This window comes from Lynx rufus, unplaced genomic scaffold (genome assembly GCF_022079265.1).
Source record: "Lynx rufus isolate CCGP_SWC_20201006 ecotype Redwood Valley unplaced genomic scaffold, mLynRuf1.p SCAF_17, whole genome shotgun sequence".
Lineage (NCBI taxonomy): Eukaryota > Metazoa > Chordata > Mammalia > Carnivora > Felidae > Lynx > Lynx rufus.
In genome coordinates, this window is record NW_025814831.1 from 22,981,165 (window position 1) to 22,996,014 (window position 14,850).

General features: G+C 36.3%; 1 protein-coding gene across 1 annotated transcript in view; it reads right to left on the reverse strand.

Moving 5' to 3' along the window:
- Window positions 1-14,850, reverse strand: part of TSHR (thyroid stimulating hormone receptor) — a 165,373-nt gene that overhangs the window by 66,730 nt on the left and 83,793 nt on the right. The window contains exons 2-3 of the mRNA XM_047079814.1: window positions 11,356-11,427; window positions 6,312-6,386 (exon numbers count right to left, since the gene is read on the reverse strand). Of these exons, the coding sequence (XP_046935770.1) occupies window positions 6,312-6,386; window positions 11,356-11,427 (147 nt within the window). The remainder of the gene's footprint in view (window positions 1-6,311; window positions 6,387-11,355; window positions 11,428-14,850) is intronic.

The following is a 14,850-nucleotide window of genomic DNA, read 5'->3' on the forward strand; positions in this document are numbered from 1 at the left end:
TTTGGAGAGGGGTGGAGAATCAAAATGGTATAATAAGGGAGCGTTATATTTGGAGTCTGGAGATTTGGTTTTGAATTTAAGCCGTTGTTCTTACTGACCTAGATTCTCAGTTCTCTTGGATATTGTACTTTCTTTAGTTTCAATTTGCTGTTCCTTTGTAAATTTCTTGTCATAGATACGTAAAATACGTAATTTATCGTCAGCCTTCATTTTTAATCTGTCTTTTTAAAGCCGTACATTTTTTTTAACTATGACTTTAACTGCATCTCATGGGTTTTGATTTGTCATATTTTTATTGTCACTTAAGTTAAAATTGCTTCCTAGTCTCTACTGTGATTTCTTCTTTGACCCGTGGTTATTTAGAAGTGCATTTTTTATTAGTCAGAGAACATACTTGATTTTAATTTTTTGTAAGCTATTGAGACTTGCTTTCATGGCTCTGCATATGGTCAATTTTTAAAAAAAAAATTTTTTTTTAATTAAGTAAACTCTACACCCAATGTGGAGCTTGAACTTAAGACCCTAAGATAAAGAGCCACCTGCTCCACCAACTGAGCCACACAGGCACCCCTGCATGTGGTCAATTTTAATAAATATTACATGTGTCCTTGAAAAGAAAGAATATGTACTCTGCAATTGTTGGGTACAATATATTATACAAGTCAGTAAGCTTAAGTTTGCAAATGATGTTCTTCAAACCTTATTAATTTCTTATCAGTATTACTTTTTTGGTATACATAGTCTATAAGATAAAACCCTATTTTAAAAAAAATTTTTTTTTTAACGTTTATTTATTTTTGAGACAGAGAGAGACAAAGCATGAACGGGGGAGGGTCAGAGAGAGGGAGACAATCTGAAACAGGCTCCAGGCTCTGAGCTGTCAGCACAGAGCATGACGCAGGGCTCGAACTCACGGACCGCGAGACCATGACCTGAGCCGAAGTCGGCCGCTTAACCAACTGAGCCACCCAGGCACCCCAAACCCTATTAAAACAAATCCCCACTATGATTGTGGATTATCTATTTTTTTTTCAGTTCTATACATTTCTGCTTTTACATGGTTTGAAGCTATGCCCTTACAGATATTCAAATTTAAAATCATTATATCTGTCTATAGTAATTCTTTTTATCATAATAAAATTTCCCTTTTTATATACAGGAAGACTTCATGGTCAACATGTATTGGTATATTTATATCAATTTTCTCTTAGTTATTGTTTGCATGTTAATATTTTTATCCTTACACTTTCAGTCTTTTTATATCATTGTGTTTAACATATGTCCCTTGTAAGCAGCATACTATTGAATTTTTTGTTTTATTAACCTATCTGGCAATCTTTGTATTTTAACTAGAATAGTAAGTCCTTTTACATTTAACACAGTTAATATAAATATTACTTGGGGTTAAATCTATTTGTTGCAGAAGTTCTTTATTCTAATTTCTTGCTCTTTTTTGTATTAATTATTTTTATTATTCTGTTCCTCACTACTATTAGCTTGTTAGTTATCCATTCTTTTACAATTATTTTAGTTGTTGCCCTATGGATTAAAACATGTATTCATTATTTATAAAAGTCTAACACAAGGGGTGCCTGGGTGGCTCAGTTGGTCAAGCATCTGACGTCCGCTCAGGTCATGATCTTGCGGTTCATAGGTTAGAGCCCCGCGACAGGCTTTGTGCTGACAGGTCTGAGTCTGGAGCCTGCTTCGGATTCTGTGTCTCCCTCTCTCTCTGCTCCTCCCCTGCTCATGCTCTGTCTCTCTCTCTCCTTCAAAAATAAATAAAAACATTAAAAAAAGTCTAATACAAGTTAGTACTGTTACCATTTCTCAGACAATTCAAGGACCTTAGAACAATTAAAATTTTTTTTAATGTTTATTTATTTTTGAGAGAGAGAGAGACAGAAAGAGCATGAGCAGGGGAGGGGCAGAGAGAGAGAGAGAGAGAGAGAGAGAGACACAGAATCTGAAACAGGCTCCAGGCTGTCAGCACAGAGCCCCACACAGGGCTTGAACTCATGAACCGTGAGATCATAATCTGAGCTGAAGTCGGACGCTTAACCGACTGAGGCGCCCAGGTGTCCTGGACCTTAGAACAATTTAACACCACTTATAAGCCTCCCATTCTTTATTTGCTATTGTGTATTTTAATTCTGTGGATATAGTTAGTCCTTGCTTTGCATGGTTCCAATATGCATAATATTCAGTTACCATTATTTAGTTAAATTTAAATAATATCTGGTCCCGACCACATGGTTCAAATTTTGGCTATCATAATATATTGTGTGAATAATTGCACAAAACTTTGCTGCCAGCTCTTCAGTCTATGCATCACTATGTACATAACAGATGTGTATCATTATAGGTGACCAGTTACACTTCTTTCAAAGTCATTGGTCATCAGTCACTGAGCATCTGTTATCCAGTTCATCTATAAACAGTAACACTGTGCAGCTGTATTGGCTCCTTGCCTTCCAGTGGTAAACCCATATGACATTTTGCAAAAGTGGATAATTGAAAGAGGGAACTGACCGGCAGAGATAAAAGTGCAGCAGAGGAACAAAATGTAATAATGCTGGAAGTGAAATTTGAATTGAATGTAAATGGAGTCATAGAAGAAATAGCTGAGCGTGTGAATGTTGATACATCCACTATTTGAGAGACTCTAGATATTCAATCACAGGAAATTTGTGAGGGCAAATTATTGACATTACTGAGCAAAATGGTTGTGAATGAAAGGATGAAAATGCCCCAAAAGAAAAGATGCTGATTAAAAAAACAAAATTCAATTAAAAGAACTGTAAGAAATATTTTATGACATTGAAAGAGCAGAGAATTAAATATTGGAAACTGATCCAGACCTAGAAAGAAGAATGACAATTTGCCAAGACATTGACGTGATGTTCTAGTAAGTTACATAGCAAAGAGAAAAAGGCATGTACTGTTCAAACTACTCTTGATTTTTTTTTACAAAGAAATAAAACATTTTAATTGTAAACTTTAATTTTAAAGTTTAAAATTACAGTGTGCTAAATAAGTATCAGTGTACTATTTTTCCTTCCCCTATGCATTTATAACCAACAGTAAAGGAGATTTTACTGTTTTGATAAACACTTTTAAAAGTCACAAAACAATCCTAATTTTTTCATTGATTATTAAGATCACTTTGCATAGTTTCAGCATGCAGTTTTATGATCCTACACCCATCATGCAGCACAAGAATTGCCTGTTTTTTAAATTTATTTATTTATTTATTTATTTAAAATATTTCTAGTGTTTATTTATTTTTGAGAGAGAGAGAGAGACAGAGTGCGAGCATGGGAGGGGCAGAGAGAGAGGGAGACGCAGAATCTGAAGCAGGCTCCAGGCTCTGAGCTGTCAGCACAGAGCCTGATGCGGGGCTTGAACTCACAAACTGTGAGATCATGACCTGAGCTGAAGTTGGACACTTAACCGACTGAGCCACCCAGGTGCCCCTAATTTTTTTTTAAATGTTTACTTATTTTTGAGAGAGAGAGAGAGAGAGAGAGAGAGAGAGACAGAATGTGAGCGGGGAAGGGGCAGAGAGAGGGGGAGACACAGAGTCTGAAGCAGGCTCTGAGCTGTCAGCACAGAGCCCAATGCAGGGCTCGAACCCACAAACTGTGAGATCATGACCTGAGCCAGTCAGATGCTTAACCTACTGAGCCCCAAGAATTGCCTGTATTTTAAACCCAGAAAAATATTTTTTGTTTAGTTTTGTGCAGTCCAGTGTCATTTATATTTACCTTTTGTATTGCTTGCTTTTCATTTCCTTCTGTACTTCTGGGCAACTATTTGGCATTATTTTCCTTTAACCTTAAAATTCCCTTTAGTAGGTTCTTCATATGAAGAACTTTTGTTTGCTTGAAATGTCTTTCTTTTGCCTTCAATTTCGAAGAAATTGGCAGATATTTACCATTGTTAATTTTGTTGTTATCCTTATCGTAGGTATCTTTCTATTGCTTTTATAGACTGTATCATTTCTGTTGAATGAATGATCAACTATCAATCCTGTTTCTACTTCTTTGAAAGTGTATATGTGTTTTTTCCCCTTTGGCTGCTTTTAGTGATTTTCACATCGTCTTTGGTTTTTAATACCTTTACCATGACGTGCCTTGATGTGTTTTCTTTATATTTATCCTGTTGGGGTTTGTGGTAATTATATCTGTGACTTGACATCCTTTATGAATTTTAGAAAATTCTCTTTAAATATTGCTTCTCTCCTTCTTTCTCTTTTCTTTTTTGGGACCCAATTACAGGTATTCCAGACTTTTTACTGTGCCATATATTTTTTATTTTCTTTTTCTCTCCATGCTTCAGCCTGGATAAATACAAATATAAATATATTTAAAGTTTATTTCTTTATTTTGAGACAGAGACAGCACAAGGGGGGGGGTGGGGCAGGGGCAGAGAGGGAGACAGAGAATCCAAAGCAGGCTCTGCACTGTCATTGTGGAGCCTGATGTAGGACTCAGTCCCATGGAATCATGAGATCATGACCTGAGCTGAAACCAAGAGTTGGATGCTTAACTGACTGAGCCATCCAGGCGCTGTGGTTGGATATATTTTTCTGACTTAATCTTCCAGGTTACTGATTCTCTTTTGAGCTGTGTCTAATTTGTTGTTAAACTCGTGCTTGGATTTTATTTCAGTTATTGAATTTTTAAGTTATTGTTTCTATTTGATCCTTTTTATAGTTTCTAATTCAATTTTGAAATTCTCTACTCTTTAAAATTTTGAATATATTAATTATAGTTATTAATTAAAGATCTGTGCCTAATAACTCCAAAACTCTAACATTTGAAATTCCTCTCATTTTCTGTTGTTTGTTTTCTTCTCTTGCTTTTTTTCCCCATATGTTCTTGTTTTGTTTTTTTTCTGTGCCTTGTTATTTTTTGTTGATTCAAAGCCAGGCATTAGTCTTTGTGAGAGTTGATCTATTTTCCATACTTCTGTGATGAAGCTGTTTAGGGATCCCAGCTAAAATCTTGGGATGTTAGTTTACTGAGGAGCCCTCCTTCTTCATAAGTCCTGAACTCCAATCTTTGATTCACTAGCCCTATGATATTGCCTAATCTTCTGTTCAGTCGGAGCCTCTCAGTTGTTGATTACAATTCACAGAACACCTCAAGAGGAAAACAATCGAATGTTGTTTTGAGGATTTGCTTCTCTAGTTACTTTCAGAGTAATGATTGATCTGATGGAAGCTTGCCTACCATAGCTAAAAGCAACATTCTGAGCCTCAGTGTTCTTGAAGGCAGCCAAATGCAGTGCATAGGGAAAGAATTTTCCAGTAAGATATTTATGGTGTAAAGATTCTGCTCTGATCCTTTAGTAACTGAGTGACTAAGGAAAACATATTTATCCTTTATGAATTTATATTTTCCTTATATAAATAACAAAAAAATAATATCTACTTAATAAGGTTGTTTTTTTGAGCCTTAAATATAGAACATAGAACGTTTATCATAATGTCTAGAACATACTAGGTATTTATAGAAAATAGGTATTTTTGTTTCTTCAAGGAAATAGTTAATATTTCATAGTATTTCATAAAATTAAGTGGCTGCCTAGAAGGATGTAATGTGATTATTTACAACTTTTAATCAATTGTAATGGACTAGAGAAATAAAAACAGAATAATTATTGACGAAATGTGCTGCCTGGTTTTAACATGGTAGGCATGGTGCTTAATGCTTACATGCATTATATCATTCAATATGTATGCTCACCATATGAAGTTAAAACTCTTATTAGCTTTATTTTACAAATAAGGAATGTGAGGCTAGGAAAGATTACATGATTGTGCAAGGTTAGACAGTGGGTGGACAGAGAAGCCGGGGTTCCGACCCAATTATAATCAACTCTAAGGCCAGAGTTTATATCCTGACTCCTGTTCTAATCTCATGAAGCTACATTTCTCTTCTATGTTTTCCTAACTGAGGAAAAATGTTAGATATACAGAATCTTGCACAGGCCTGGAATCCAGTTAGTAGTCAGTAAATATGTATTGACTCACTGACATCCACACCAATGAAATCTGCTGACATACTAGTAATAGAATGAAATGACAATTTGAGAAGAGAACTTCTAGTTTTGACTTTACCTTTCAACCATGGAAATGGGATTTTGGATGGATTAACAAATTGTGAGAACAAGTCAAGAATTTAATCAGACACAAGTTTTGAACCATGGTCGAACACCCAGCTGTTAACAGCCATTTGGAGCCCAGAATTATCAATCAAGACTGGCTATGGTGGGGTCTGTGCTGCACTTTTCATTGTACTTACATGTGAGTCATTTTACTCAAATTGTAGAAGGAATGTGATTCCAGTCGCTGCAGAGTTGCATCTATTGACAAATAGCTGAATATCATAAAAATATAATGCAAAGTAGAAAGTTAGTATGGTTGTGAATGCCAAACATACTTCAAACATTGATTTTGTTAAAACTTCTTTGTCAGGGGCTTCCCAGATCAGACAACATGTATAACCTCCATGATTTCTCCGTAATTATGCTCCAATTAGTTATACTTTTTTCAAATCCTGTGATACCTGAAAGCTTCCCAATTCATTAGGTCCTATTCATCCCTAAGGTTTCATTTAAATGACACTTCCTGCAGAAGCTTTTCCTGAATTTCCCGATTAGGTAAAATTTCCCTTAAGTATCCCTTATTGCACCAAGAACTTCTCCTTTCATTAATTATCACAGTACAACTTTCTAATTGTTTGGATATTGTCTGATTAGGCTGTACATTCTCTGAAATGGAGAACAGTGTCTGCTTTGTGTGGCCTTTGAATTTTGAGTGTCTGTCATAGTGCCTGGCATGTAGTAGACCCTCAGTGAATATGTGTTAAGGTAATGAATAAACGGTGAATTACTCAAAATAGCAGAAAATGAAAGAAATTAGAAAAGAACACAATAATAAAAAAGAGGCATTTTTAACAGTGTAACTGCATGGGATTAGAAATAGAGTCTCAAAGAAGATGAGAAATTTATAATTCTCTAGGGGAACATTCCATAGGGTAGTGACTACATGTCTACTCAAGACTTCTTTATTTTGATTAATCTGAAAATTCAAGACTTTTCTGGAACTTTGTAAGCAAGGGATAACTCAAATAAAGGCTTTGATTATTATAAAAGAGAAAAGAGAAACTTCTAAGTACAACTTGTCAAGAATACCTAAGGAATACTGTTTCAAATAGCCTCCATAAATTCCATCTTGTTATAAGAATGACTAACGCAGCCAAACTCAGTGACTGCTTTTTATTGAGAGGTATCTCTATATTTGGGAAAATTAAATATTAATAGATGGTGTCCACCTGTTGTCATAACAGAGATTCTCAACCCTGGCCATTCAGCTAAACTACCTGGGAGGCTTTTAAAAGATACATATGTCTAAGACTCGATCCAGGATAACTAAATCAGAGTTTATGAGGGATGATGTGCAAATACTTTTATTTAAAAAAAAACTATCTTTAAATTTTGAATTAAATCTGCCAGTAAAATGTTTTAATTAATACAATGTTTATAAAAGGAACTCTGTTCTATTTGAGTTTTTATCACATCATTGGGAATGTTCTAATGGTCCTGTACTTTCTGTTTTATCTATTCTCTAAATAATTATCCTTTTATTTATCAGGTCACCCAAGCCATTGCCACTTGTAGATAACATTACATAAATTATTTTAATCCAAATATATTTTTAATATGGAAGGAGCAATGGAAGACATTGAAAAGATTATTTTTTGTGTGTGTATGTGTGTGTAGAGATCTGCAGAGATTTATAATGGATGAAGCTGTGCCATTTGAAGGAAAAGATGAATTTTGAAACCTACAAACTTGTTTTCCTAACTTTATATCATACCTATTGCTCTGAATTTTCTCCTGAGTTTCTTAGTTTAGAAGTGGGAAGCTTTCTCAAAGGGTTACTAGAATGGTCATTCTGTCCACGTCATAAGAAGTTGCAGTTTCTCCAACTGAATGATACATCCTTAAAGGGCTCTTATGGCTCAATTGGGAAGACAAGATGTAGGAACCATTTATTCACTGGGATGAAAGATGTGATTCTCTGCTTGCTTATCCCTTTTTTATAAACAGGAAAAATCAGATCCCATCTCTTCCTCAAATTTCTTCTTAGCATGTAAGTCTTATGTAATCACTAGGGTGACCATATCATTTATCATCCAAACTAGGATATTTTTGTGAGTTACACAGGGTGCTATTAATAATTATGCATGAATAATAGGTGGAAATTTGTACTGAACCAGTACAAACCTATCCAGGATTGCCCAAATGTTTTCTCTCTTGCCCCCTAGGCAGACAAGACCTTTAACTATTACTTATGTATCTCTGCATGTTTTCATTCAACAAATATCTATTGAATATTTACTCTGTGTCAGTAAGTGGGCATTGACAAAACAGACCTGTTCCCCAGCTTCAAGGAACTCATAGTAATGGGTGATATAGGTACGTAAATGAGATTAGCATATACAGTGATAAGTGCTCTGATGTGCTTCAGGAAACATTTAACCCAGACTAGAGAATTCAGCATATTCTCCACGGAGGAAGTCTTAACAGGACCTTCAGATCTGCCTGGATGTCCTGTATATCTCAGCCAACCCTCCCTCTTTTATTGTCCATCACTTTTATTTCAAACCTTCTCAAATTTCTAACTCTCCTAACTTCACCCTCAATAATTAGCAGATAATCTTTTAATAATTTGTAGAAAAGATTGAAAGCTTGAGATGAGAATTCCTTGAATTCTCCACCAATAAGCCTATTAATCACCTGCATGGCTTCATCTCTTACTACTACTTTCTTGTTACAATGTAAAAGATGACAATTTTCTTGTACCAAGTCAATCCCTTTATTTGGATCCCATCTGTTCTTGCCTTCTCAGGGACCCCCAAATTGTTTGTTCTTCATTCTCTTTAGCCTATCCCTCTCCAATGATGCCCTTCACTGGTCCCAATTACATCTGCCTGGAATGAAGGAAAAATCATGTCTATGGCCTGATTACCTGCTGGACCCATAGCTTGCTTGATGCCTCAAAGGTAACTCAAATGCCATATGCCCCAAACGAACTCCTAACTGTCTCCTGGATTCTCTGCAGCAAATTCACACAAAACTTCTCTATCTCAGCAAATATGCTCATCAACCACACAGGTGTCCTGGTCAGACACTTGGATGAAATTCTCCATCTCTTCCCACCTCCAAATCAATCAACTTTTGAGTTTGTTAGTTCTCTTATTTATTTCTCAAATCTGGCCACTTTTTCTTTATTTCCCCTCAACCATTAGCATTCAGTTCACCATCCCCTCTGCCCCAGGGACACTGCAACAACATCCTCACAAGTTTCCTGTCTCCAGTCTTACTCCATTTGACTCCCTTTCCACAGAACAAGCGAATGTTTCTAACACACCTGATCTGCCACTTCCATCCTGATAACCATTTAGTGGCTTGGACCTTAGGGAAGATTTCAAATTCCTTTACGTGGTTCACAAGGCCTTGAACTTGCTTATTCCCCAGTTTCATTTCTCTCTACTGCCCTTCTTCCCACTTAAGCTTCAGCCTCAACAAGTTTATTTTAATTTAACCAACAGCGCAGCTTTTCCCTTCTTCTTGGAACTATCTTTCTACTTATTTCCCCCCCAGATCACAAGTTAAGTGTCATTTCCTCTAGGAAGCCCTCTATGACCGCACTCTCCATCTAGGTAAGATGCTTCTTATATGAGTTACACAGCACTCTCTAACTGACTACACCATAGTATATCTCTTAGGAAGGAATGTGGAAACTCCATGAGTATTGTCAGATGTCATATGTGAAGCATTTAGCAAAGTGCCAGGCACAGAGTCAGCCAGGGCCCGATAAATATTTGTTGAATGAATGAATAAAGTAATGGTCAAGCTATTGGGACATCCAAGCAGAGACACCAAATAAGCAATTATATAAGAAGATGAGAAGGGTATTTCAAGTTGTTTAACTTTTAGGCCACTAAACGCTGGTGCTGTTAAACGGAGAAGAAGGAACAGTTTAGCAGGAAGATGAGTTTATTTTGGCTATGCTGTTTGAAGTGACTGTGGGACATCAAGATGATCATACTTGGGAAGAAGCTTTAATTCAGGCCTCAATTGTAGCAACAGGTCAGGGCTAGAGATACTCATTTAGGAACTAACTGTATTGGGTAACAGTGAAGCCAAAGGAATGGGAGTGTCCATTCAAGGAGAAGAGGGTATGAAGGAACTGGGACAAAAGAAAGAATGAACTGATATTTAAGGAACTGAATGAAATGAAATAGGAAGTGAGGAAAGGAGAGTAAGGATGAGGAAGAGTAGCTCAGGTAAGATGTTAAAAAGAAGGATGAGAGAACAATATCAAGGAAATCAAAGGAGACAAGAATTTGAAATAGAAGGGCTGTTCAGGAAATCAAAGACTGCAGAGATACATAGCTGGAATGGTTTCTCAGTCTCAGCCCTGTTGACATTTTGGACTAGAAAATTCTTTGTTGTGGGAGGATATCCTGTGCCTTGTCGGGTGTTCAGCAGATCCTTTGCCTCATCCATTCAATGCCAGTAGCACCCTCCTTTCTAGTTGTATCAACTAAAAATGTCAAATGCCCCTGAAATGACACAACAGACACTCGATAAATGGTCATGAAATGAATCAATTGAGCCAAAACCAACACAGGTTGCTCCTGGTTGTATTGTCATTTGGTGTACCTGAATTATCTTTGTGGCTTGTCAGAATCCATTAAACGAAATAAGGCCCTGGTTTATTTCATATACAGTTACACTCTTTGTCAACTCAACATGGAAGTCCTTTTTATCCTTACTCTTGAGTGCATAACAATTCAGTTTTCTAAGGTTTAGAATTATTTTTGTGGGTTTTTTTTGTTTGTTTTTTTAATGAGAGAAGTCTGAAATCATTAGCTACATTTCTGACAAAATGTAAACATTTGTCCTGGTAAAAAGTGAATCAAGAATCCGTAACTAGGAGAGATGGACTAGACAGTGTGTGTATGGGAGAGATTCCCAGCTAACACGTTGTCGCATCCCAAGATACATTAAAATACGTTGAGAATTATTAAATTGTCAAGATCAAATGAATTTAATTTTGCAGTAGGTTTAAGAAATTAGGAATTCGGGATTGGAGATGTAGCAAAATCAAATAAACATCTTTTACATACACTTTTCAAGTACATTGGAAATGCAAATATCATTGTTTTATGCAGATACAATGTATAACAAGTATTTTTCTTGATAGAACACATTTAGAAAATAACATGGCTGGCACAGTTGCAAACTTCTCTTTATATTAAAAAAGTGACTTACATCCTGGAAATATTAGGCAGATTTGAAAATGCACGACTGGGAATGGTTTTCAGATGAGTCTCTATAAACTTCCTATGAAGATAACAATTACACAATTAGAGTTTTAATTATTGGATTTTTCTAATAAGTCACCTTAATTATGAGCAATACATTATGAGAGGTATCCTGGTCCTTATGACATCCATTTTATCATACATAATCAACAAAAATAATACTCAAGGAAAAACAAACATACATTTTTCCCCCAGCAAACCAAGAACTGAGAGTGAGAGTCAAATGCAGAAAATAAAACTTCAAATGTCATCTTTGAATTTGTGGTAAACTAGTATACCTTGTGTGGCATCATATTCAAATTATTAACTGGAGGGCAATATACCATATTCATGTTCTGTACGACTACTGAATTCATATCAGGCACATGTCAATGGAAATGTCTTGGAATGCCATTGGAACATATATTAAGAACACATTAAGAGGATTAAATCTATTTGATATATGTTAAAGATGAAAAATAGTGGTATGGTTACAATCTTTTTGCCCAACCAAAAGTCTCTCAACCATTACCTTGATCTTATCATCTACTTGCTGCAGTTTGGAAATAACTGGCTGACAAGGAGCTAATTCTCAGGGTTGTAGCATCTTTGTTGCCTATGCAAGTTAAAGGTTGTGACTTTTCTTCCAGTTTGCTTTTTTTGGACACTTTTCAGAAGGCCAAGGTTTTTTCCTTATATCAGGAATAAGATATCTTAATGTATTTCAGTATGTCCGCTCACCAAGGTGTTCCATTTTTTACTTTCTTTTTTTGCTACAGCAACTGCTTGATAGAATCCTGTATGGAAGAAGGTGTCCTAACTCACTTTACAAAAAGACAACACCTCATCACACTTACCATCTTATCCATGGGTCTGTTTTTGCCATATAAATATTCATAATTACGCATCATCCATTTACTTCCTTACTTAAAGAAATAAGACTAAAATTGTGTGTTTCCCTCCTAGGCTGCAGGGTTTTATTTCTCAGCAATCTATTTCCTTGATCTCTGCATTTTTTGAACTACTAATTTTTGCAGTGATTGAAATGCATTTGAAACTTCTGGCTTCTGGTTCAGCATGTCAGGAGCCTGGAGAAGAGAAGACATTGGGCAAACCACTGTTCGCAAGATTGTAGAGACAGACAGGCAAATAAAGGGAGTCCCAGACTCCCAGAGTGGAAATTGATGTGTGGAAACCACAGAGAGAACCAGTGTCAGGATAGGAAACCTGAATTGGGATTGGTGAATCCTGGAGGCACGGTGATGATAGATCTCCATGGGGACACAGTCACAGGGGGACTTCCACAGTTTTGTGAGATTTACCTCCAGGCTCAACCATGTTCTAATAGTAAACAGTAGAAAAAATAGCCCCTTGTGCTTCTGGCAAAGAGAAGAGAAAACCACTTGGAAATACATCAGAGCACTTTGTTCTTCTTAACAAGGCCTGCCCCCCTCCCCCCACACCCAGGGGAAACTATTAACCAGGTCCTAACTGACTGGGGAAGGGAAATACCCAACTCTAGGTCACTCTAGCCATCCTATTCTATCTAAGGAGAGAGGAAAAAAAACGTGAAACACTTGTGAAGTTCACAGTGAGGCACAGTCTCACTAAAAGACTAAGACCTAATCACAGGACTATAGAATGTTTCCCTTCCCCCAGCACTTCACCATCACATTACTAATGGCCTCTTTACAGCAATTCCTTTCACCTAGTACATCATGTCTGTCTATCAAGACATAATATCTGCAATTTGTTCAATCAGTGCATCAGTGGGGCCAAATTAGTTTATAAAAGGATCTATTCTTAGAAGAGGGGAGGTGATGTGAATGACAAAAGGGTAGGTTGTCAGCTCTTTACAACCCTGGATGTTTCAGCATAAAGCTGAATGTTGCCTTAATATGGTTTCACAAATTTAGGTCTCATAAATTATCCATCCTTTCTCATAGGTCTCTCACTTACATTCCCTTAATTGGATTGATTAAAACCTATTGGTCCAGATCCAAGATTCTGAATTTAAAAATAAAAGCATAACAACTTATTCAATTAAAATCTCCCAGTAAAAGTGGGCCATGCCAAAGGAAAACAAAGGATCAGGTACACACCTGTTGGGTATCACCCAAGGAGATTGAGTTTCTCAAGCTCAAAGATAGTCCTGCATATAGAACCTGCTCTAAGGGCATGGATCTTGAGGACATGCTTATTGTAAAATTGCACACACTGCTTATAGATAATGTGGACTTAATTTGTAACTTCACTGTCTAAAAATTTGGGTGTTCAAAAGTAAATGACCTATTAAGAAAATTAGAGTAAGTTTACAATGGTATGTAAGAAATTTGACTTGGAACAGAAATACCATCTAAATGTAATTTAATAGATTTTGGGTAAAAGATTCAAATAATGTTTATATTCTTTCACAATGCATGAATTTCTGAAATATATAATTCATGTTTCTTGAATTCTCTCTTTCTCTGTCACACACATAAACACATACACACTTGAAGTGAGAACAAAGATCTTTTTCCTACTACTGACTTAGTTGTAGTTGATGGAGTTCAGGACACGCTATCCCAAAACATGGCAATTTAGCATGTTGAACATTTTAAGCTGGAGGAATCTGAGAAACAACAGGTGCATTAAGGACTCTGATCTCCTTCTCCTCTGAAGCAAGTCATAAGACTCTCATGTGGGTGGTGCCCTGCCTATATCCTTATCTCAGAAAACACCAAGGGAATCTGAATGAACAATGAATAAGCTCCCTTCAGTTTTCTACCCTTTTGTTCTATCACATTTTCCCATGACTTTACATTCCTCATCAAAACAGCATAAAAACACTCAGGTTTAATCACCTCTTTGGGTCTTCATTTCTTTATGAAGGCTTCCATGACACAAAAACATTTTCCATTAAATAAATTTGTACATTCTTCTCTTGTTAATCCATCTTCTGTTATAAAGCCCCAGCTGAGGAACTAGAAGGGTAGAAGGAAAAACATACTATTTTCCTCCTCTACAGTTTCTGGTGATGAGGATTGGATAGTAGAAGGCTGGGATACTCCATCACCTTGGAGACTGCAGCTAAGTAAGGTCTGGGACAACTGGCAGAAAGCCAGCAGAATGTAAGAATTCTTAACGTATCAGTTTTCAGGATCTTTATCTTCGTTGAGAGAGGAAGGTAAACACTTCTTGCTGTTTCCTTTCCAAATTCAGGTTAGCAGGAAAAAATATTTGTATTTGTCAAATCTTTGGATAGTGACCCTTTTGAGTTTAGTGTTAAGTACCCATTGTTTATTGATCCTTTCCCTCCCAGAGTTAGCTATTTTCTTCCTGTTTAGGTTTTTGTTTTGTTTTGTTTTTGTGTTTTGAGAAACTTGCTTGGCTTATTACCTGCCAGGCTATGCAGGTCTTCAGTTGCCTTTTAAGAAATTTGCCTAGGAAAAAAGATTCTGTGTTTTATCAAACTAATTTC